The sequence below is a fragment of the Homalodisca vitripennis genome, chromosome 5, assembly GCF_021130785.1.
Source record: "Homalodisca vitripennis isolate AUS2020 chromosome 5, UT_GWSS_2.1, whole genome shotgun sequence".
NCBI classification, from domain to species: Eukaryota; Metazoa; Arthropoda; class Insecta; order Hemiptera; family Cicadellidae; genus Homalodisca; species Homalodisca vitripennis.
The window spans coordinates 127,995,162-128,017,073 of record NC_060211.1 but is presented as its reverse complement, the minus strand read 5'-3'; the positions used below and the strand labels follow the sequence as shown (position 1 = coordinate 128,017,073).

At 36.8% G+C, this 21,912-nt stretch overlaps 1 protein-coding gene across 1 annotated transcript; it reads right to left on the bottom strand.

Annotated features, from left to right (window-relative positions):
• Positions 1-511: 511 nt before the first annotated feature.
• LOC124362866 (accumulation-associated protein-like) lies at positions 512-16,608 on the bottom strand. Its single transcript, XM_046817733.1, has 2 exons — positions 16,503-16,608; positions 512-1,050 (listed from the first exon to the last, which is right to left on the bottom strand). Exons 1-2 carry the CDS (start codon positions 16,515-16,517, stop codon positions 673-675), a joined length of 393 nt encoding a protein of 130 aa, XP_046673689.1. The 5' UTR covers positions 16,518-16,608; the 3' UTR covers positions 512-672.
• Positions 16,609-21,912: the final 5,304 nt, after the last annotated feature.

The window sequence follows — 21,912 nt, the reverse complement described above, 5'->3', positions numbered from 1 at the left end:
GGATGCCACCAGAACTTTTGGAGCTGTACTAGGGCGGAACCACAACCTATTGGACGTTCCCCTATTCTCTCCTCCGTTTGTTTCCGATTATGTTGGTGACGATGTGAACAAAATGCATCGCATGACTACTGAACTATAATGAAAACAATTTCGGATTCAAAAATGATCCTTGAGGATTACAACAATAATTTTTTTCCGAATTAGCTGTTTAAATTTGTGAAATTATCAAGTCGGGCTTAAAGTTGGTTATTTTATTATTTTAATTTTATTCTTAACCTAGTGAGTTCTTAGTAAAACGAATGTCATTGTTAGAATACGACATTGGAACTAAATATCTTGATATAGTTATTAATTTTAAAATGTAAATTCCACATGTACTCCCTAAAACATTTAACATCCAACTATTTATATAAAAGTGGAAAATATTTTGATATTATAACACGTGGAGTAATTAGTCTTGCCAAGCAGCAACCATCATCTTGAAATATTAGGGTATATTAAACAGAATAAGTAGGTATGAAACAAAGTTTTATTTATACCTATAGTATCACAGATATAATCTGAATTTTGCTACAAAATCTACTACTATTTACAAACACATCTATTCTCCAGCTTGTGAAGTATTGAACTTTATTACAAGTACTTTAGAAGTGCTAACGAGTGCTCAACACTCTACAAGACAACAGCCGGGAAAGGAGCAGGGTATCCGAGATACTGAGGATGAGCTGTGTAGTGGAAGGGGTGGACCGCGTGCTGAGAGTACAGGAGGGGGTAGGGAAGGGCAGCGAAAGAGGGTACGACAGGAGCTTGGACTTGAGGATCAGCTGCTGTCACCTCGGGATTCTCTGCAGGTTCAGGCGTCTCAGCAGGTTCTGCAGGCTCAGCAGGCTCTGCAGGCTCAGCAGGTTCAGCAGGCTCAGGAGATTCGGCAGGCTCCGCAGGCTCAGCGCCCTCTGCCTCGTAAGGCTTCTCATACAACTCGGGGTGGTACTGTCCGTTGTCTTCCTCCTGCCCCAGCGCTGCACTCGCCAGGAGGACACAGACGAACACCTAAACACACGAGACACATTAAAATATCAATATTAATCCATGATTTGGATCTCTTCTTCTCTCTTACCTTCACTGATCATGAAATAACAATATTCTCCAAGTAAAGACACACACAAGACGCAGTCATTGTGTTGTAAAATATCAATATTAATCCATGATTATCTCTTCTTGCCTCTTATCTTTACCGATCATGAAATAAAAATATTCTCCAAGTGAAGATTTGCACCTTTGTGCGATATAAAAACCATTATTTAAACAAGGTGTTATTATATTGTCATTTCCAACGGCAATGCCAATACATATATGATAATATAAACAGATGGTAGGTAAATATATGAAACATGTGGAATTAGATATGAGTAAAAGATCATAAACTATTAGAACAGTGTTCAAGCAGATTGGTAACTAATAGATCTCGTAGAGATAATAACAAAAGAGTTGGTAGAGCGAAAAATTTATTACGCCTTGTTTCCCACATCCTGAGTTTACTCCCTAAAAGTTGTATATAACACTTATAAAAGTGTATTGGTAATTTCAATGTGGGGTTAGTGAATCTACCAGAGTCGAATTTTCAAAGACAGGTAAGTATAATCATTCCACGAGATATACTGTAGTAGATATTTGAGGCAGGACCTATAATCTAAGAAAAACGTTGGAATATTAGTATATGATGTTTTTACAGTAGGTAAGTATAAGAAAGATAGCTGAAAGGAATGAAATTTTTATATACAACAAAATAATTTCCTTAAGAACCAGCTCTACTGACGGCAATTATCATTTTATCCCTATAAGTAAAATTTTAAACCTCAGGCATGATTACGACCTTATTTTTGTCGTACGATTATGGGATATGCCTCCTTTCAAAGATATAACTAATACGCATTGAATCGCATTTTTAGTTTTTTGATACTTTTATTAGTTATTAAAAAATCTCCAACTTTTTGTACTTAAACATTTCAGTATTGAATAAGAATAAAAGGATCAAGAAAAACTAAAAAGGGTTTGGATGCGAATTTAATTCAGTAAAAGTCCAGAGCGGTGTAAGAACTAAATATATTAAATTTTATAAAAGAAAATACAAATTTCTAAAACAATTAGACTTAAAACTAAAATTAGACTTTTTAGTGGTAAACTTAAAAATATGTAAACTGTCTTGACAAAGACGCGCGCTTAGGGAATGTACTGTTGTTCTGAAAGAATTTTAACCGTGTAAGATTTCGGATTACGACAATCAAAAGATCAAGGGAATTTAAGGAATCACACAACTTTGTACAATATTACTTTGTAAACTAAACATTAGTTAGACAAATGTTCGAAATATTATTTTCTATATATTATTTAAATATGCCACGTGGATTAAAAAATCAGTAATGCATATTTTTTACTCTTCATTTGTGAAAGCAGAGTATAATATCGCCTCATATGCTGGTTGAGTATACTTAATAATGAATATTGCTTTTGTGTATTTCGAAAACATTTAATAATAAATAAAGTATTCATAAAAATAGAAACAATATGTTGTGACTTCATGTTTGTGTTTAATTAGTTACAAATGTTATTGAATAAATCTGTCTTTCTGTACAGTTTTAATTATTAAAAGTCTTTTATTTTTATTGTATCGACAAAGTACAAAAACAACCACCACCACCCCCACCCGCCATAATGTAGCAGAACTACGCCTAAAATATTAGAACTAAACTCAGTTCATATATTTGTCATGAGGTCTCAACACTTCCCGTGAAACATGCAACGTTTTATTATTTAAGTCACATCCACTCTTTTGCTGGTGTACAGAACAGTTACGTTTTAAACAGGCAGGCGTTTGGAAAGCTAAAACCACTTTACACTGTCGTGCTGCTATTGCGTTTTGTGATTGTAAGGCGTTGAAACATGGTTAATGTTTGCGCGATCGTTCTATATGCGAACTTTGTGTTCATAGTGTCTTTTTGTCACCTACTCAGTCTAAATATTTTATGTATTTGCTTAGCATTAACTACACAGGTTTTTCAATGATTAAGCACTCTCTCTGACTGCTCATTTGTTACTACCCTATTTGAGTTTTTAAAGGAATAGTATAATTCATTAAATAAGCAGCTGGAATTAAAAAATGAAGTAACAAGAATAAACATTCTTACAAACTTTCTACAAAAGTGTTCAAAGGTTTATTCTTGTACTTATATGAAACACTTTACGAGGCTACATTTCTAATATAAAAAATGAAATTGAAATTAGTCATACGCTGGCTATGTCATACTTTACCACGCGACTTTATTAGTCTCCTATTATTTTATTTCATCTCCAACCTATTTTTAACCTAACATTAACACCCGTCAAAAGTGTACATGGGTACAATCATTATTGATTAACAGTGACTGGCAAGCCTATAGTAATGAATGTAAAACATGAAAGCTAAGTGAAAGTTGTGAGTTTTATTGTGTATACTAAAAGGCGCATTACAGAATTTACTGTTTTCCACCATTCTCTAATTAATTAATCATGAGCAATAGCCATAAATTTTTGATGAGCTCTAAAATGGCACTAAATCCATTAGGAAGTCATGCTTTCTCTAGGAGACTAATGTTGGATGGAAAAGCTATTAATATAGTTGATTTCCAGTTTATTCGTTATAAAAACGAACATAAACTGGCATTAAATAGTTTCTATATGACATATAGAAACTATTTAATGCCAGTGTATGTTCGTTTTTTTAACGAATTAACTGGAAATCAACTATATTGTGGTGTATCCTCTTATGTGCCTATTCGTCGCTTCAATATTTTAAGCAAATTACAAAAAGATAATATTATAACTTTACTTATACTGAAGTTTGACTTACAATGCAATTAATTCTTATAACTATTACGTAGTAGGCTACATCAGTTTGCTTCAACATAAGTTAATCATTTTTTAATATGTACTCTGTAATTTTACAAGTAACACAATTAATAAACAAACAAAAAAACAAACAACAACAAAATACATTAAAGTGGGACCAATTGCCTTGCTAGTTTTTTTTTATTTCTTAAAATTACGTGACGTTATAAATATATGAAATACATATTGAATAAAATACTTTGATTGATTTGATATATAACGCTTTAGTTACCAAACTGCGTAGTGTCTAGTACTGAGCTATGCAGCACTGTGTCTATGTAAGACGTAGTAGCCAACGTGTTATGATAATCTCTATTCATGCTGGGTATACAAGGTGGCGCAAACCGTTTTCGGTTGGAATAATCGTTTTTAAATACTTAAAGAAACTTTGGCCACAGCCATCCAAAATACCATTTCTGAGGAAAAATATGAAGAATTTGTTTGATCCTTCCACGAGTAGTGGTATGAATTTAGACTCGCCTTCGGCTCGCTGGGGGCTACGCCCCCAGGCCCCCTAAAGTAAACGCTTGCAAATTTCGGGGATAAGCGGAATTCGGTGACTGGTTAAGTCCGGACATTAAGTAAATGACAAGGGATTTAAAAATTGACCTTTTTCATAGATTTTTTTCCGGATTCGTAAAAACTTTTGACTTTGAGGGCATTTTGCGGTTAAACCGTTAGAGATACGACAAAAAGTGACTGGACCTTTCTTGTTGGAAATTTAATTTTGTCTTTTGATTGTGCCCTCAGATCTGATCTACGACCTATGGTTTAGCCAGAAATGAGCTCGGAGAAAAGTCTGCACGGGTCAGCTATCTTGAATTGGTTTAGTATAAACATAATAAAAACCGACCTCAAGGCAGTATTTTAAGTCGAAACAGGGGGTTTAATAATCACCAGGAGACTATCTAGTCAAGGCGAGAAATTCCTGGGTGGGTGATTAATGTTAAGGAGGTTAAGACAAGAGGGGGTTTAATTTCGTCAGGATATTGTCTGGTCATATGAACAAAATTCCCAGGGGGGGGTTAACGTTACCGGGGGATAAGTCTCCAGGGGGTTATCTGGTCATACCAGGACCTTCCCAGGGGGGGGGGGTTAAGAGATTTGGTGACTGGTAAAATTCGGACATGAGGTCATGGCAGGAAATTCCCTGGGGGGGTTTAATGTTACCAAGGGGGGTTAACACATCAGGGGGTTGAATGTACAGGAGGTTATCAGGTCATACCAGGAAATCCCCGGGGGGGGGGGGGTTAATATTACCGGGGGTTAATGACACACTTGGGGCCTTTTTATTAGAGGGTATTGTGTCTGTGAACATAATAAATATTCCTCTGTCCCTATCTACTATTGACGCTTAGCTAACGCTCAGCCAACTCCCGAAGTCACTGAACCTTTTCTGTAGATCACGTGATTTCCTAAATCCCGTTTAAAAATTTGTTTTGAGTTACGACCAACCGTTTTAGAGAAGCCGCTATCAAGCCCCGGAAATGTAAATTTTTTTAGGCGAAAATGTCCAATATTTTCACTTAATCGCGTTTTTGCGGTCAAACTAAGGGAAATATAGTAAAAAGTCACTGGACCTTTTTTGTAGGTCATCTTATTTCCTAAATAAAACGTTAGTCTTATTTTGAACCTCCGACCAATGGTTTCGCCGCTATCGACCCCAAAAAACAAAAGTTTCGCGTAAAAGTTACAACAAAATTGTACATAATCACGTTTTTCGGCCAAACCAATCGAGATAGGGCAAAAGATTACTGGACCTTTTCTGTAGATCGCGCAATTTGCTAATTTGATGGGTCAATCAGATTTGAGCTACGACCAACGGTTTCGGCCGCTATCGGGCTTGAAACATTATTTTTATCGAAAAAATCTCTGGAATTTCAAATGTTCGAGCGTTTTGTCGCTTAAACCATGGAAGATAGAGCAAAAAGTCATTAGACCTTTTTTTTGTAGTTCACTTCATTCCTGACCATGAATTTTCCGTCAGATCCGAGCTAGCTCCAACGGTTCGCCCGCTATCGGGCTTACAAAAAATGCCTGCAGGGTGAAGAATGCGCGATTTTTTGGGAATTTTTTTGAGGGGTTGAAAATGAAAAATTCTCACTTTTCGGGATTTTCCTGGTGGTTACACGTGGAAAGCTATCTGTGTACCAAATTTCAAGTCTCTAACTCATCTGGAAGTAGGTTAGAATTAGTATACGTGAGTGAGTCAGTCAGTTACACATGCGGTTGTATATATATTAGACTCGCCTTTCGGCTCGCTGGGGGCTACGCCCCCAAGGCCCCCATTTGGGTGTTGGCCAATTTCGGGGATAAAGCGGTATTCGGGGAAAGGTTATGTCCGAGCTTAAGATTAGGGATTTGGGGAGTTAATAGTTGACCCATTTTATCGAATTTTCCAGATTAATTTAAAGTTTTGACTTCAAAGGCCTTTTGCGGCTTAACCGTTTAGAGATACGACAAAAAGTGACTGGACCTTTCTTGTCGGAAATTTAATTTTGTCTTTCGATTGTGTCGTCAGATTTGATCTACGACCTATGGTTTAGTCGGTACAACGCTTGGGATAAAAGTCTGCACCGGTCAGCTGTTATGATAAACAGATCTAGTGTAAATAAATTAAAAAACTGCCTTTATCAGATTATTAAGTTGATCAGGGGGTTTATGATTTAATCAGGAGTTCATCAACCAGGAAATTCCCGGGAGGGGGGTTAATGTTACCAGGGGGGTTTAACACATCAGGGGGTTTAATTTAGTCAGGATATTGTCTGAGTCATACGAGGAAATTCCTGGAGGGGGATTAATGTTACAAGGGGTTAATGACACACGTGGGCCTATTTTTAGATGGTGTTGTGTCTGTGAACATAATTAAAAAAACACTCTGTCCCTATCTACTATTTAAGCTTCACTAACGCTCAGCCAACTCCCGACGTGGAGGGGGGTTTTTTATTCACTCGTTAAAGTAATAATAGAAGGTCAATCTGGAACCAACATGAATCGCACTAATTATAGGTGCAAAATTTTAAACACCTAAAAGTGACGACAAAGAATTTGCCATTTAGAGCATTTATCAGGCTTACGGAAAGATAAACGATAGAAAGCTGCTGGGCATTTTTTGTAGATCCTATCAATAGCTACTTACAAAAAGTTTTACATTTAAGCTAGGGCCAACGGTTCGGCCAATATTAAGCCCAGAAGATTAGGTTTTAAGTGAAATTTTCAACATAATCACGGTTTGCGGCTAAACCATGCAAGATAGAGTAAAAAGTCACTGGACCTTTTTTGTAGATTGCGTTTAATTAGTAATAAAATCATATTTTTTTATTCTGTGCTATAATTAGGAGTTTGTCCGCAATAAGATCCAGAAAACAAAATCTCACGTAAAACTTAGAAAATCAAAACTTTAAAACGCCTGATGCGGCCAAACCATTGAGGATAGCGCAAAAAGTTACTAGACCTTTTTTGTAGATCACGCTATTTACTAAATCCCCATTGAAAATTTGTTTTTGAGCTAACGGCCAACCGTTTTAGCCCCTATTGAGCCCGAAAGGTTAATTTTTAGGCGAAAATTTCAAAATATTTTAATGTAATCGCGTTTTGCGGCCAAACCAATTGAGATAGAGCAAAAAGTCACTGGACCTTTTTTGTAGGTCACTTCATTCCTGATTAAAGAATTTTTCGTCAGATCGAAGCTAGCTCCAACGGTTCGCCGCCGCTATAGGGCTTCAAAGGAAAGCCTGAGGGGGCCAAAACAGGGGTCCGTTCGGGAATTTTTTTTGAGGGGTTTCTAAGTAAAAAAATCCGGTTTTTCAGACTTTTCCCGGAGGTTTGAAGATAGGTGCGACGTGCGTGCAAAATTTCACGTTTCCAGCACTTCTGGAACTATGTTAGAATTAGTATGATTATATGTCAGTGAGTGAGTGAGTTACACATGCGGCTGTATATATATAGGACTCGCCTTCGGCTCTCGCTGGGGGCTACGCCCCCAGGCCCCCAAGGTAGACGCTTAAAAATTCGGGGATAAGCGGAATTCGGTGACTGGTTAAGTCCGGACATTAGGTAAATGACAAGGGATTTAAAAATTGACCTTTTTATTGATTTTTTTTCCGGATTCGTCCAAACTTTTGACTTTGAGGGCATTTTGCGGTTAAACCGTTAGAGATACGACAAAAAGTGACTGGACCTTTCTTGTTGGAAATTTAATTTTGTCTTTCGATTTGTGCCCTCAGATCTGATCTACGACCTATGGTTTAGCCAGAAATGAGCTCGGGAGAAAAGTCTGCACGGGTCAGCTATCTTGAATTGTTTAGTATAAACATAATAAAAAACCGACCTCAAGGCAGTATTTTAAGTCGAACAGGGGGTTTAATATCACCAGGAGACTATCTAGTCAAGGCGAGAAATTCCCTGGGTGGGTGATTAATGTTAAGGAGGTTAAGACAAGAGGGGGTTTAATTTCGTCAGGATATTGTCTGGTCATATGAACAAATTCCCCGGGGGGGGTTAACGTTACCGGGGGATAAGTCTCCAGGGGGTTATCTGGTCATACCAGGATCTTCCCAGGGGGGGGGGGGTTAAGAGATTTGGTGACTGGTAAAATTCGGACATGAGGTCATGGCAGGAAATTCCCTGGGGGGGTTTAATGTTACCAGGGGGGTTAACACATCAGGGGGTTGAATGTACAGGAGGTTATCAGGTCATACCAGGAAATCCCCGGGGGGGGGGTTAATATTACCGGGGGTTAATGACACACTTGGGCCTTTTTTTTAGAGGGTATTGTGTCTGTGAACATAATAAATATTCCTCTGTCCCTATCTACTATTGACGCTTACTAACGCTCAGCCAACTCCCGAAGTCACTGAAACCTTTTCTGTAGATCAACGTGATTTCCTAAATCCCGTTTAAAATTTGTTTTGAGTTACGACCAACCGTTTAGCCGCTATCAAGCCCGGAATGTAAATTTTTAGGCGAAAATGTCCAATATTTTCACTTAATCGCGTTTTGCGGTCAAACTAAGGGAAATATAGTAAAAAGTTACTGGACCTTTTTTGTAGGTCATCTTATTTCCTAAATAAAACGTTAGTCTTATTTTGACCTCCGACCAATGGTTTCTCGCCGCTATCGACCCCAAAAACAAAAGTTTCGCGTAAAAGTTACAACAAAATTGTACATAATCACGTTTTTTTCGGCCAAACCAATCGAGATAGGGCAAAAGATTACTGGACCTTTTTCTGTAGATCGCGCGCAATTTGCTAATTTGATGGGTCAATCAGATTTGAGCTACGACCAACGGTTCGGCCGCTATCGGGCTTGAAACATTATTTTTATCGAAAAAAATCTCTGGAATTTCAAATGTTCGAGCGTTTTGTCGCTTAACCATGGAAGATAGAGCAAAAAGTCATTAGACCTTTTTTTTGTAGTTTCACTTCATTCCTGACCATGAATTTTCCGTCAGATCCGAGCTAGCTCCAACGGTTCGCACCGCTATCAGGCTTACAAGAAATGCCTGCAGGGGTAAAGAATGCGCGATTTTTGAGGAATTTTTTTTGAGGGGTTTAAAAGCAAAAAAGTCCGGTTTTCAGACTTTTCCTCCTGGTCATATTGTGAAAGGTACCTGCGTGCCAAATTTCAAGTTTCCAGCACTTCTAGAACTATGTTAGAATTTGTATACATATATCAGTCAGTCAGTTTCACATGCGGCTGTATAGTATATTAGACTCGCCTTCGGCTCGCTGGGGGCTACGCCCCCAGGCCCCCCCAAGGTAGATGCTTAAAATTCGGGGAATAAGCGGAATTCGGTGACTGGTTAAGTCCGGACATTAGGTAAAATGACAAGGGGATTTAAAAATTGACCTTTTTGTTGATTTTTTTCCGGATTCGTCCAAACTTTTGACTTTGAGGGCATTTTGCGGCTAAACCGTTAGAGATACGACAAAAAGTGACCGGACCTTTTCTTGTCGGAAATTTAATTTTGTGTTTCGATTATGCCATCAGATTTGAGCTACGAGCTCTGGTTTAGGAAGTACAGAGTGTGGTAGTAAAGTCTGCACCTGTCAACTATTGTAAATTGTTGAGTGGAAATATAGTAAAAACACCTACCCTAAGTCAACATTTTTAAGTTGCTTAGGGGGTTTTATTTGCTCAGGAGTGTATATAGTCATGCCAGGAAATTCCCAGGGGGGAAGTTAATCTTACCGAGGTTAAGCCATCAGGGGGTTTAATTTACTCAGGAGGTTATCTAGTCATAACAGGAAATTCCCGGGGGTGGTTAAAGGATTTGGTGATTGGTAGATCTGATGTACGCTAGCAAAATCGGGGATGAGAGGGATTTGGTGATTGGTAAAATTCGGACATGAGGTCATGCCGAGAAATTCCCTGGGGGGGTTTAATGTTATCGGGGGTTAAGACATCAGGGGGTTTATTTTACTCAGGAGGTTATCTGGTCTTACCAGTAAATTCCCGGGGGGGGGGGGTTAAATGTTACGGGGGTAAATGACACACTGGGGTCTATTTTTGAGGGTGTTGTGTCTGTGAACAAAACAAAACTTCACACTCTGTCCATATCTACTACTGACGCTTAGCTAACGCTCAGCTAATTTCTAATGTGGGGGTTGTATTCACTCGTTAACCTAGCAAAGCAAGTGCAGTCTGAATCTGGAATGAATTACACAAATATTTATCGCACATAAATTTAAAACTCAAAAAATTGCCAATCCCACGACAAATATTTTACCATTTATAGAGTTTTTCCAGGCTTATTAAAGGATGTAAAACTAGGGTGTTTGCCTAATTAAGGGATAAGAGTGGTTTATTGATAGGTAAAATTCGGACATGAGGTCATACAAGGAATTCCCAGGGGGGGAGGGGTTAACGTTACCAAGGGTTAAGACATCAGGGGGTTATCTGGTCATCCTGGGAACTTCCCAAAGGGGGGTAAGAGATTTGGTGATTGGTAAAATTCTGTCTAGTTATTGAACATTTAGGATTTTAAGTTATGACCAATGGTTCGGCTGCTACTGCCTCCAGAAACAAAATGTTTCATCTAAAAATAATAAAACATTTCCTTTTAAACAGGTTTTTAGGCCAGACCACTTAGGATAAGGCAAAAAGTTACTGGACTTTTTTTATAGAACACGTCGTTTACTAAAAGTTTGTTAAATGACGTGTTTTGAGCTACGACCAACCGTTTAGCCGCTATCAAGGCTGGAATGAAAATTTGTAAGGCGAAAATTTCCAAATATTTTCACTTAATCGCGTTTTGCGGTCAAAATAATGGAGATATAGTAAAAAGTAACTGAACCTTTTTTGTAGATCATATTATTTACTAAATCTAACCTTTGTTTTATTTTGACCTCCGACCAATTGTTTTCGCCGCTATCGACCCCAAAAACAAAGTTTTTCACGTAAAAATTACATAAAATTTTGCACATAATCGCGTATTGCGGGTCATACCGATGGAGATAGGGCAAAAAGTCACCAGACCATTTCTGTAGATCACGTAATTTGCTAATTTGATGGGTCAATCAGATTTGAGCTACGACCAACGGTTCGGCCGCTATCGGGCTCGAAACATTATTTTTATCAAAAAAAAATCTCTGGAATGTCAAATGTTCGAGCGTTTTGTCGCTTAACCATGGAAGATAGAGCAAAAAAGTCACTGGACCTTTTTGTTGTTCATTTCATTCCTGACTAACGATTTTTTCGTCAGATCGAAGCTAGCTCCAACGGTTCGCCCGCTATCGGGCTTACAAGAAAGGCTTGCAAGGGTAAAAGAATGCGCGATTTTTCGGGAATTTTTTTTGAGGGTTTTAAAAGTAAAAAATTCCCGGTTTTCAGACTTTTCCTGTTGGTTATACGGCAAAAGGTACCTGCGTGCAAAATTTCAAGTTTCTAGCACTTCTAGAAGTAGGTTAGAATTTGTATACATATATCAGTCAGTCAGTTTCACATGCGGCTGTATATAAATAGGACTTCGCGCCTTCGGCTCGCTGGGGCTACGCCCCCAGGCCCCCATGATGTACGCTTGCAAATTCGGGGATAAGAGGGATTTGGTGATTGGTAAAAATCGGACATGAGGTCATGCCAGGAAATTCCCTGGGGTTTAATGGGATTTAATGTTACCAGGGGTTAAGATATCAGTGGGTTTATCTGGTCATACCAGGTAATTTCCGGGGGGGGTCAAGAGATTTGGTGAGTGGTAAATCTACTGTATGCTTGCAAATTCGGGAATAAGAGATATTTCGTGATTAGCAAAATTTTTGACATGAGGTCATGCCAGGAAATTCCCTGGGGGGGTTTAATGTTAACGGGGGGGTTAACACTTCAGGGAGTAGTGTACTCAGGAGGTTATCTGGTCATACCAGAAAATCCAGGGGGGGGTTAATGTTACCGGGGGGTTAATGAAACACCCCATGCTTTTTGGGGTGTTGGCCAAATTCGGGGATAAGCGGAATTCGGAAATAGTATTAGACCTATTTTTTATTGAATTTTCCAGTTTTTATCAAAGTTTTTGACTCTAAGGCCATTTTGAGGCTTAACCGTTAGAGATACGAGAAAAAGTGACTGTGGACCTTTCTTGTCGGAAGTTTAATTCGATTGTGAGCTCAGATTCGAGCTACAAGCTCTGGTATACGAGGTACAGAGCGTGATAGGAAAGTCTGCACCGGTCAACTATTGTACATTGTTGAGTGTACATATAAATAAAAACCTACCCTAAGTCAATATTTTTAAGTTGTTTAGGGGGTTTAAATTTGCTCATGAGTTCATATAGTTCATGCCAGGAAATTCCCAGGGGGGGTTACTATTACCGGGGTTAGGTCACCAGGGGGTTTAAATTTACTCAGGAGGTTATCTGGTCATACAAGGAAATTCCAGGGGGGTTAATGTTACCGAGGGTTAAGACATCTCGGGGTTTAATTTACTCAGGAGGTTATCTGGTCATAACAGGAAATTCCCGGGGGGGAGTTAAGAGATTTGGTGATTGTAAAATTCGGAACATGAGGTCATGCCTGGAAATTCCCTAGGGGGGGTTTTAATGTTACCAGGGGTTAAGACATCAGGGGGTTTAATTTTACTCAGGATAATTTCTGGTCATATGAATAAATTCCCGGGGGGGGGGTTAATGTTACAAGGGGTTTAATGACACACGTGGGCCTATTTTAGAGGGTGTTGTGTCTTTGAACATAATAAAAAACACTCTGTCCCTATCTACTATTGAAACTTCACTAACGCTCAGCCAACTCCCCGACGTGGGGGGGGGGGTTTTAGTCACTTGTTAACGTAGTAATACAAGGTCAAGCTGGAACCAGCATGAAGCGCACTAATTAAAATTGAAAAATTTAAAACACCTAAAAGTAACGACGAAGAATTTGTCATTTAGAGCATTTATCAGGCTTACGGAAAGATAAACGATAGAAAAGCTGTTGAATCTTTTTTTTAGATCCTATGAATAGCTAGTTACAAAAAATTTTACATTTAAGCTAGGGCTAACGGTTCGGCAAATATCGAGCCCAGAAGTTAAGTTTGTGAGTGAAATTTTCAACATAATCACGTTTTAACGGCTAAACCAAGAAAGATAGAGTAAAATGTCACTGGACCTCTTTTGTAGACCTCATTGTTTCGTATTAAAATGCGATTTTTATTCTACCCTAAGTTCAAAGGTTCCGCTAACACAGAGCCCAGAAAACAATATCTCACGTAAAACGTAAAGAATCTATACTTTAAAAAACGCGTTATGCGGCCAAACCGTTGATGATAGGGCAAAATGTCACTAACTTTTTTGTAGATCACACAATTTTTTAAATCCCAGTGAAAATTTGTTTTGAGCTGCGACCAACCGTTTAGCCGCTATCGAGCCCGAAAGGTAAATCTTTAGGCGAAAATTTCAAAATATTTTAATTTAATCGCGTTTTGCGGCCAAACCAAATGAGTTAGAGCAAAAAGTCACTGGACCTTTGTTGTAGTTCACTTTATTTCTGACTATGAATTTTTCGTCAGATCGAAGCTAAGCTCCAACAGTTCGCCCAAAGAAAAGTCTGCAAGGGCAAAAAGGGTCACGTTGCGAATTTTTTTTTGAGGGTTCAAAATTACAAAAATCCTGTTTTCAGACTTTTCCCCCGGTGATTTGAAGACTACAGCTACGTGTGTGCAAAATTTGGTGTTTCCAGCACTTCAAGAAGTGGGTTAGAATTTGTATACCCTATCAGTGAGTCAGCCAGTACAACGCTTGGCATAAAAGTCTGCACTGGTCAGCTATTGTGTAAACAGATATAGTGTAAATAAATTTAAAACTACCTTTATCAGATTATTAAGTTGATCAGGGGGTTTAATTTAATAAGGAGTTCATCAACCAAGAAATCCCCGGGAGAGGGCGTTTATGTTCTCAGGGGTTAAAGAACGCGTGGTACTTTTCTAGTAAATTTGTGCCTGGGCACGAGGAATTTTATCAAAATAAAACGTTGATCAGGGGGTTTAAATTACTTCGGAAATTATCATTCCACGCCAGAGTTTTGACAATGAACTAATATTTCATAAAATTAAAAAAAACTCTGTCCCTATCTACTATTGAAGCTTCACTAACGCTCAGCCAACACTCCCGATGTGGAGGGGGGTTTTAGTCACTCTTTAAACGTAGTAAATACAAGGTGAATATGGAACCAGCGTAAAATTCGGACTAATTTATAGTTGCAAAATTTAAAACACCTAAAAGTGACGACAAAGAATTTGCCTTTTAGAGCATTTATCAGGCTTACGGAAAGAATTAAACGACAGAAAGCTACTGGACCTTTTTTGTAGATCCTATGAATAGCTATTACAAAAAGATTTACATTTAAGCTAGGACCAACGGTTCGGCACTATCGAGCACGAAAAAGTAAGTTTTTAAGTGAAATTTACAATATAATCACGTTTTACGGCTAAATCATGGAAGATAGAGTAAAAGATCACTGGATCTTTTGTGTAGATCGCATTATTTTGTATAAAAATAAAATTTTTTAATCTGGGCTAGAACTAAGATTTTGTCTGAAATAGAGCCCAGAAAACAAAATCTCACGTAAAACTCAAAAAATCAAAACTTTAAAACGCGTTATGCGGCCAAACCGTTGAGGATAGGGCAAAATGTTACTGACCCTTTTTTGTAGATCACGTCATTTCCTAATTCCCGTTGAAGAATTTGTTTTGAGCTAAGACCAACCGTTTTAGCCGTTATCAAGCCCGGAATGTAAATTTGTAGGCGAAAATTTCCAAATATTTTCACTTAATAGCGTTTTACGGACAAACCAATGGAGATAGAGTAAAATGTTTACTTGAACTTTTTTGTAGATAACATTATTTCCTAAATCTAACCTTTGATTTATTTTGACCTCCGACCAATGGTTTCGCCGCTATCGACCTCAAAAACAAACTTTTCACGTAAATATTACAAAAAAATTGCACATAATCACGTTTTTTCGGCCAAAAAAATGGAGATAGGGCAAAAGGTCACTGGACCTTTTCTGTAGATCGCGCAATTTGCTAATTTGATGGGTCAATCAGATTTGAGCTACGACCAATGGTTCGGACGCTATCGGGCTCGAAACATTATTTTAAGCAAAAAAATCTCTGGAATGTCAAATGTTCGAGCGTTTTATCGCTTAAACCATGCAAGATAGAGCAAAAAGTTACTGGACCTTTTTTTGTAGTTCACTTCATTCCTGACCATGAATTTTTTGTCAAAATCCGAGCTAGCTCGAACGGTTCGCCCGCTATCGGGCTTACAAAAAATGTCTGCAACGGGTGCAAGAATGCGCAATTTTTCGGGAATTTTTTTTGAGGGGTTTAAAAGTAAAAAAAGTCCCGGTTTTCAGACTTTTCCTCCGGGTCATATTGTGAAAGGTACCTGCGTGCCAAATTTCACGTTTCCAGCACTTCTAGAAAGTATGTTAGAATTTGTATCTATATATCAGTGAGTCAGTTCAGTCAGTTTCACATGCGGCTGTATAGTATATTAGATAAAGATATGAATACTTTACAGTATGTGCAGGAATTTGGCGTTAATTTTCCTTTTCAGGCTCAAAGCAAATCTGTTGGAGATAAGAAATTGATCTTCTCATAATATTTACATGAGCTATTACTCGGTATAGATTTTTCAATTTTTTTAAAATTTAATTTTGTAAGAAAAATTACTCTTTATAAACATGTATTTTTGAATAAACATGTTTATTTGTTAAATATCATTTACTTAACGCGTAAACCAATAAAAGCTAAATCATTGTCTGAAGCTAAATTCATCTACATACTAAAATACTTTACATTTTTATCTTCAGTAATATTTGAACCTGATAACAAAATTGCCTATTTTAAACATTTTTACTGAATGTAATTCCTTAATAAAAAATTGTATACTTGTTGTGGCATCAGGTACTATGCATTTTAAATTAAAACGTTTTCAAACCCAAAAACCGATTTCACCGCCTTAAACTTAATTTAACAAAAATCTAAGAAATAAGTTGACAAGGTCTTAAAAAATATACTGGCGAAATGTTGCTAAAAGTTTAGTTGGGTTTCGTTATGGACAAATGCTACATGATAATGTTTAGGCCTACCTTGAGGAGAGCCATGATGTCGCAGCTTGTGTGTCGGACCGGGGTGTGATGTCCGCTGACCCTGGCCCTGCCGTATATATACGCTATCTCAATGTCACCCGCCGTGGCGTGTCGCGCCGTGCTGTGTGGGACAGACAGACAGACAGGCTTCCTCGTACATCTTCCGTTGTCAGCCGTTTAGCAAATCTTGCGATAGCACAGTCACATTTCGTATAACAAAATATAAACACGAATTAAGAAATAGGCTAATTAAAACTATTCAAAAAGTACCAAATTTTATTGAAGGATTTGCAATCCTATTATCCATTTTGAGGTAAATTTGTGTGCGTGTGTCTCCACATTGAATCCTGAAATCCACCCTAGCCGGGTTTTTAAATCTTTGTAAGTGAGTGTTTTTATACAAACAAACCGTGTTAAAGTCTTGTTTTATGGGTAATTTTTTGTTTCGGAAACTTCTAGTTTCGACAACTCTTTTCCTACTTTCAACAAAACATTAAGTTAAGTTTTCATAAACGAAGCCAGCCATAACCTACCTGGCTTTAAACCGCAAAATGAAGTAATAAGTGAGAACTTTTCATTATTATGGAGACCAAAAGGATACAAGGATAATGATAGAGGACGAAAGCCTCAATAAGCTGAAAATTCCAGATCCTATACAAAATCTACATGATCTTGATCCAAATGTCTGCTAAACAACTACGTGTCTACAGAGGCCGAATAGAAACAAAGAGTAGTAATTGTGAGATAAATCTAGAATCAGGATTCACAGATATAAAAAAACAATGTTTAACCTATTATAAGCTTAATTATATAAAAACTGAGATGTATTGGTTGCATTACTTTGATATCGGAATATTCAAAAGACTTATGCATAAAAATATAAGGATTTTCACAGGAAGAAAAATGCTAAAATAGCAAAAGTCCAAAGAAATCTCTGTCTTTCTTGTAATGCCGAATAACGTTTGCTACATACATCGAGCAAGTACATAACATTAGTGAATTAACTGTTTCTACAACTGTTCTATCCCTTCCGACACGGTCGAAAATAGTATAACTTTCATTTAGGGTTGTCATATTGATATATCTATGTATTGATATATTCAATGTAATATTAATTTTGAAAAAAGGTAAAACATTTATAGCTGTTATTTATAGTACAACGTTTTTGGAAACATACTATCTTGATGAACCATTACAAGATATAATAAGCGCAGGAATCGAAACTATTTAGTTTTGATTTTTTATTTACTTTTGATGCCTTAGTTGTGTGGTATGTATCTTGAGATAGCCAAGAAAATTATTCTTTATAAATTAATTATTATAAGCGACAATAAACTAAAAAAAAGGGTATTGAAACAAACATTTTAATCTCTTTATTTTGTCTTTTCATTTTGCACAATCGCCAAACTATACGGTTTCTGAACGTAACAATAGTATTTTATTCAAAGCTTTTAGGAGCTAGTTTTAACTATGTAAATGAAATTTTCATGAAATGGCCAATAAAGTAGACACAATATAAGACTTCAGTAGTAGTCTGCTGGTGTAACGTGCGTGTGCGTGCGGACATTCACAGCGTACAATTGCTAGCGTATTCAAGTTTCGAATTTCTTTTTATTTAAGGATACTCTAAACCGACTAACGGGTTTTTTGATAAGATTATAAAAAAAATTTAACAATGGTGTGAGAGATTACAATATTAATGTTCATAGCTGCTAAATTTAAATGTACCTCTTCACTGCGTATATTTTAGTGAACATATTCTGTAAAGTTTCTTATCAATTAATTCAGTCTTACGAAGTTGGAATCTCTTTTCAACAATGAACCCATTGTTATTGGTGCAAACTTTTGGTCATTCGGTCAATCAGTTGTATCAGGACTTACAGGAATATATAAAGAGTTGGTTAAGAATGAATTTTAAGATCATGTTTACTAGCATACACATAATATCAGTACTCAACACCGTCGCACACCAAGAATTATGTTGCATCATTAGCGTTTTGCAATAACTAAACCTGATCATCGCTTATGAACATCGTTTTTCCATCTCAATGACATCAGGATGTACAGGGTTTTTAATGCACAGCAATATATTAAAAGATACACAATTGAAAAAAGCATTTTTTTTAAGAATAGAAGGCAACTTTGTCTTGTGAATTTGATTGATCGAAAAGTTGTCATAGTTTTTTTTTTTTTTACTGTACAACATTAAAAACATAGATGTTGACTTTAATGTAGATGTTGATTGTCTTATTTAAGATCCGGAGAACTTAACTGATGTTAAACACGTCAAGCCGAGACAGAAAAGATAGTGACGCACTTGCTGAACATTTCATTTACATATCCTCTTTTTAATTCGAAATATTGTTATAATCAAAATACTGCAAGTAGGTACTTATTTCATTAATTATGTCTAAGTTAGCATCTAATCTAATAAATCTTAAAAAATGAAATGGAAAAAATTACTTTAAATCCAATGCAAACAACTAACTTAAATAATTATCAAATGTATTAATTTGATATCGGAAAATATACAAATAAAGTAGTTTTGTTTTATGGCATTTTTTATCCTGTCATTTTTATTTATGGTTCATTACGTTTCTATTGTACCCAATAAAGTCCAGTCATTTAATTATAACCAGTTGCTGGAGCTCACTAGAAGATAACAAAAAACTAGTAATTCTCTTCTACTTCATGAAACCAAAACTATAATTTCCTTTTAAAATTATCCTTCCTTATTGTAATTGTTCAGTATAATGCGTATGTTGATGGTGTTACTATGGTGTACTGAACTGGACAAATAAAGACAGATAGGGATAGAAGTTTTATTCTGAGAACATAGCCATATATAAATAATGCTCATTGGAGGATCTAATACTCTAATCTATACCCAATGGAACTTTAAATACACTTAATATTTGCCAGAATTTATGATCTGAACCTTTACTTGATAGCATTAATATTTTTATGGGAATTCTTCATATGCCAATTGCGTTTAAATCGATAGCACTAAAAGTTTCAAGGCAAAACATTCAAACCTATTCGTGAATTTTGAGTGAATTTTTTCGGAAATCGAACACATGGCCTCTAGGTTTGAGAGCCGCAACCCTACACTATGGTGAAGTTTTTACAAAGCGGTTTTATTTTCGATGTTACCTATCTAGCATGGCCTGTACTTGGATAGGTTAATCGACTCTGATAATTACAGAACTAAAAAAATAATTCTCTTACTGATAATTCAACTTTTTAATTTCTTATTGAAGTTATATAAATAAATCTTCTTCCTTAACGTTGTATTTCAAATGTTCAAAATTCTATTAGGTTACTCAACTGTTCCAAGTTGACGGTTCGGTCTTATTTGCTTTTAATATTTGCCTAATCCCGAAGAAACAACAACTGTCGACAATAAAAGAAGTGATCGCTTATTGATTGCACGTAGTTAGAAGATTACCAGCAATTACTTATTTAATTCATTATTAACGGCTAATTATTTATTCACTAGAATTAAGTTAAAAGGTACTTATCAGTAAATAATAATTATACTTGTAAAAACTTAAAAGCAGCCTTTTATCAGAAATTGTATTGCGTGTACGGTATATGTCAGAGATCAAAGAGCATTATTATACAATAAACATTAGATACTTGTAGTACTGCATATGTTATGATGTTATTGAATACCTTTCCCCCACCCTAATATCGGCAGCAAAACAGGTCCTGCCACCTAACAGACGATTAGAAGCTATAGGAGATCACTGATATCCTAAACATAGTTTTTACTATTAAATTGAGCAGTTTGCGATACAAGTAAAGATACAAGTAAGATAAAGTACTTTGTTGCGACCAAAAACTGCTTCCATAAATATTCCCGATTTCATTGCGTAAATGTATAAGCTAATCAGTCATCACTCCTCAACCATAGGTTGAGGAGTGATGACACCTCGCCACCACAAGATCGGCGAGGTGTTCCGTAAAAGAGATATTCAAGAGTCTCCGCAAGACTCTCAAGAGTGACATCAGCCCCTACTTGGTGTCATTTCAGTCAACCATTCGTCTGCCACCCCGAATTCGTTGATGCTGAATAAAAACTAATGTGACGAGGCCTAACTCGTCAAGCTTGATAATATCAGGCAAGCAAAAGTGGGATATATCCGAACATCCCTTTAACTTAACGGATGGAAAGCAATAGTTACCTTATTTATTTATTTCCAACGGACATACTCTCCATTTTTACATTCAAGATCCATATACTTAACTATTATAACAACTTAACCTAAACAAGAAACTCTACAACAAAACATGCGAAAGGCTGAAAAAATGATATTAATATAATACACTATTGCATGGCACGACATATAACAAGAATATATATATATATATATATATATATATATATATATATATATATATATATGAATTTTTTTAAACTGTAACAATACCATCATGAAAGACGGCAACAATAAATAAACTATAACAATAGAAATAACATAATAACAGAAATAACATAATAAACTGTAACATAATATAACAAGAATATTCATAACAATGTTTCAAAAACAGCAACAGTAAAAATAACAATAGTGATAAGATAAACTATGGCGTACAATAAACAGAGAATATGAATAAACCTTACTTTAGTTAGCTTATCATTGAATAAACCCCACACGATGTCCTCATGAAGATTTATAGATTCATGTCCAAACATGTTCCTCAAACATCGGAATAACAATCAGGATGATTCCAGGCCTAGATATAAATACAGCCAGTGGATACACCATTCAATGTGTAGGGTAGGCTAAGGATGAGATAACGCTAAAAGACAATTCCATTCCACCATCAGGCCTCCAGCCTCAAACATCGGAGTTACATTCAGGATAACTACATGCCTGGATGTAAATACGGCCAGTGGATACACCATTCAATGTGTAGGGTAGACTAAGGATGAGATAGCGCTAAAAGACAATTCCATTCCACCATCAGGCCTCCAGCCTCAAACATCGGAGTTACATTCAGGATAACTACATGCCTGGATGTAAATACAGCCAGTGGATACACCATTCAATGTGTAGGGTAGACTAAGGATGAGATAGCGCTAAAAGACAATTCCATTCCACCATCAGGCCTCCAGCCTCAAACATCGGAGTTACATTCAGGATAACTACATGCCTGGATGTAAATACGGCCAGTGGATACATCAGTTAAGGTGTAGGGTAGGCTAAGAGTTAGATAGCACTAGGAGACTACTCCATTCCACCATCAGGCCTCCAGCCTCAAACATCGGAGTTACATTCAGGATAACTACATGCCTGGATGTAAATACGGCCAGTGGATACATCAGTTAAGGTGTAGGGTAGGCTAAGAGTTAGATAGCACTAGGAGACTACTCCATTCCACGATTAGGCCTCCAGCCTCGAAC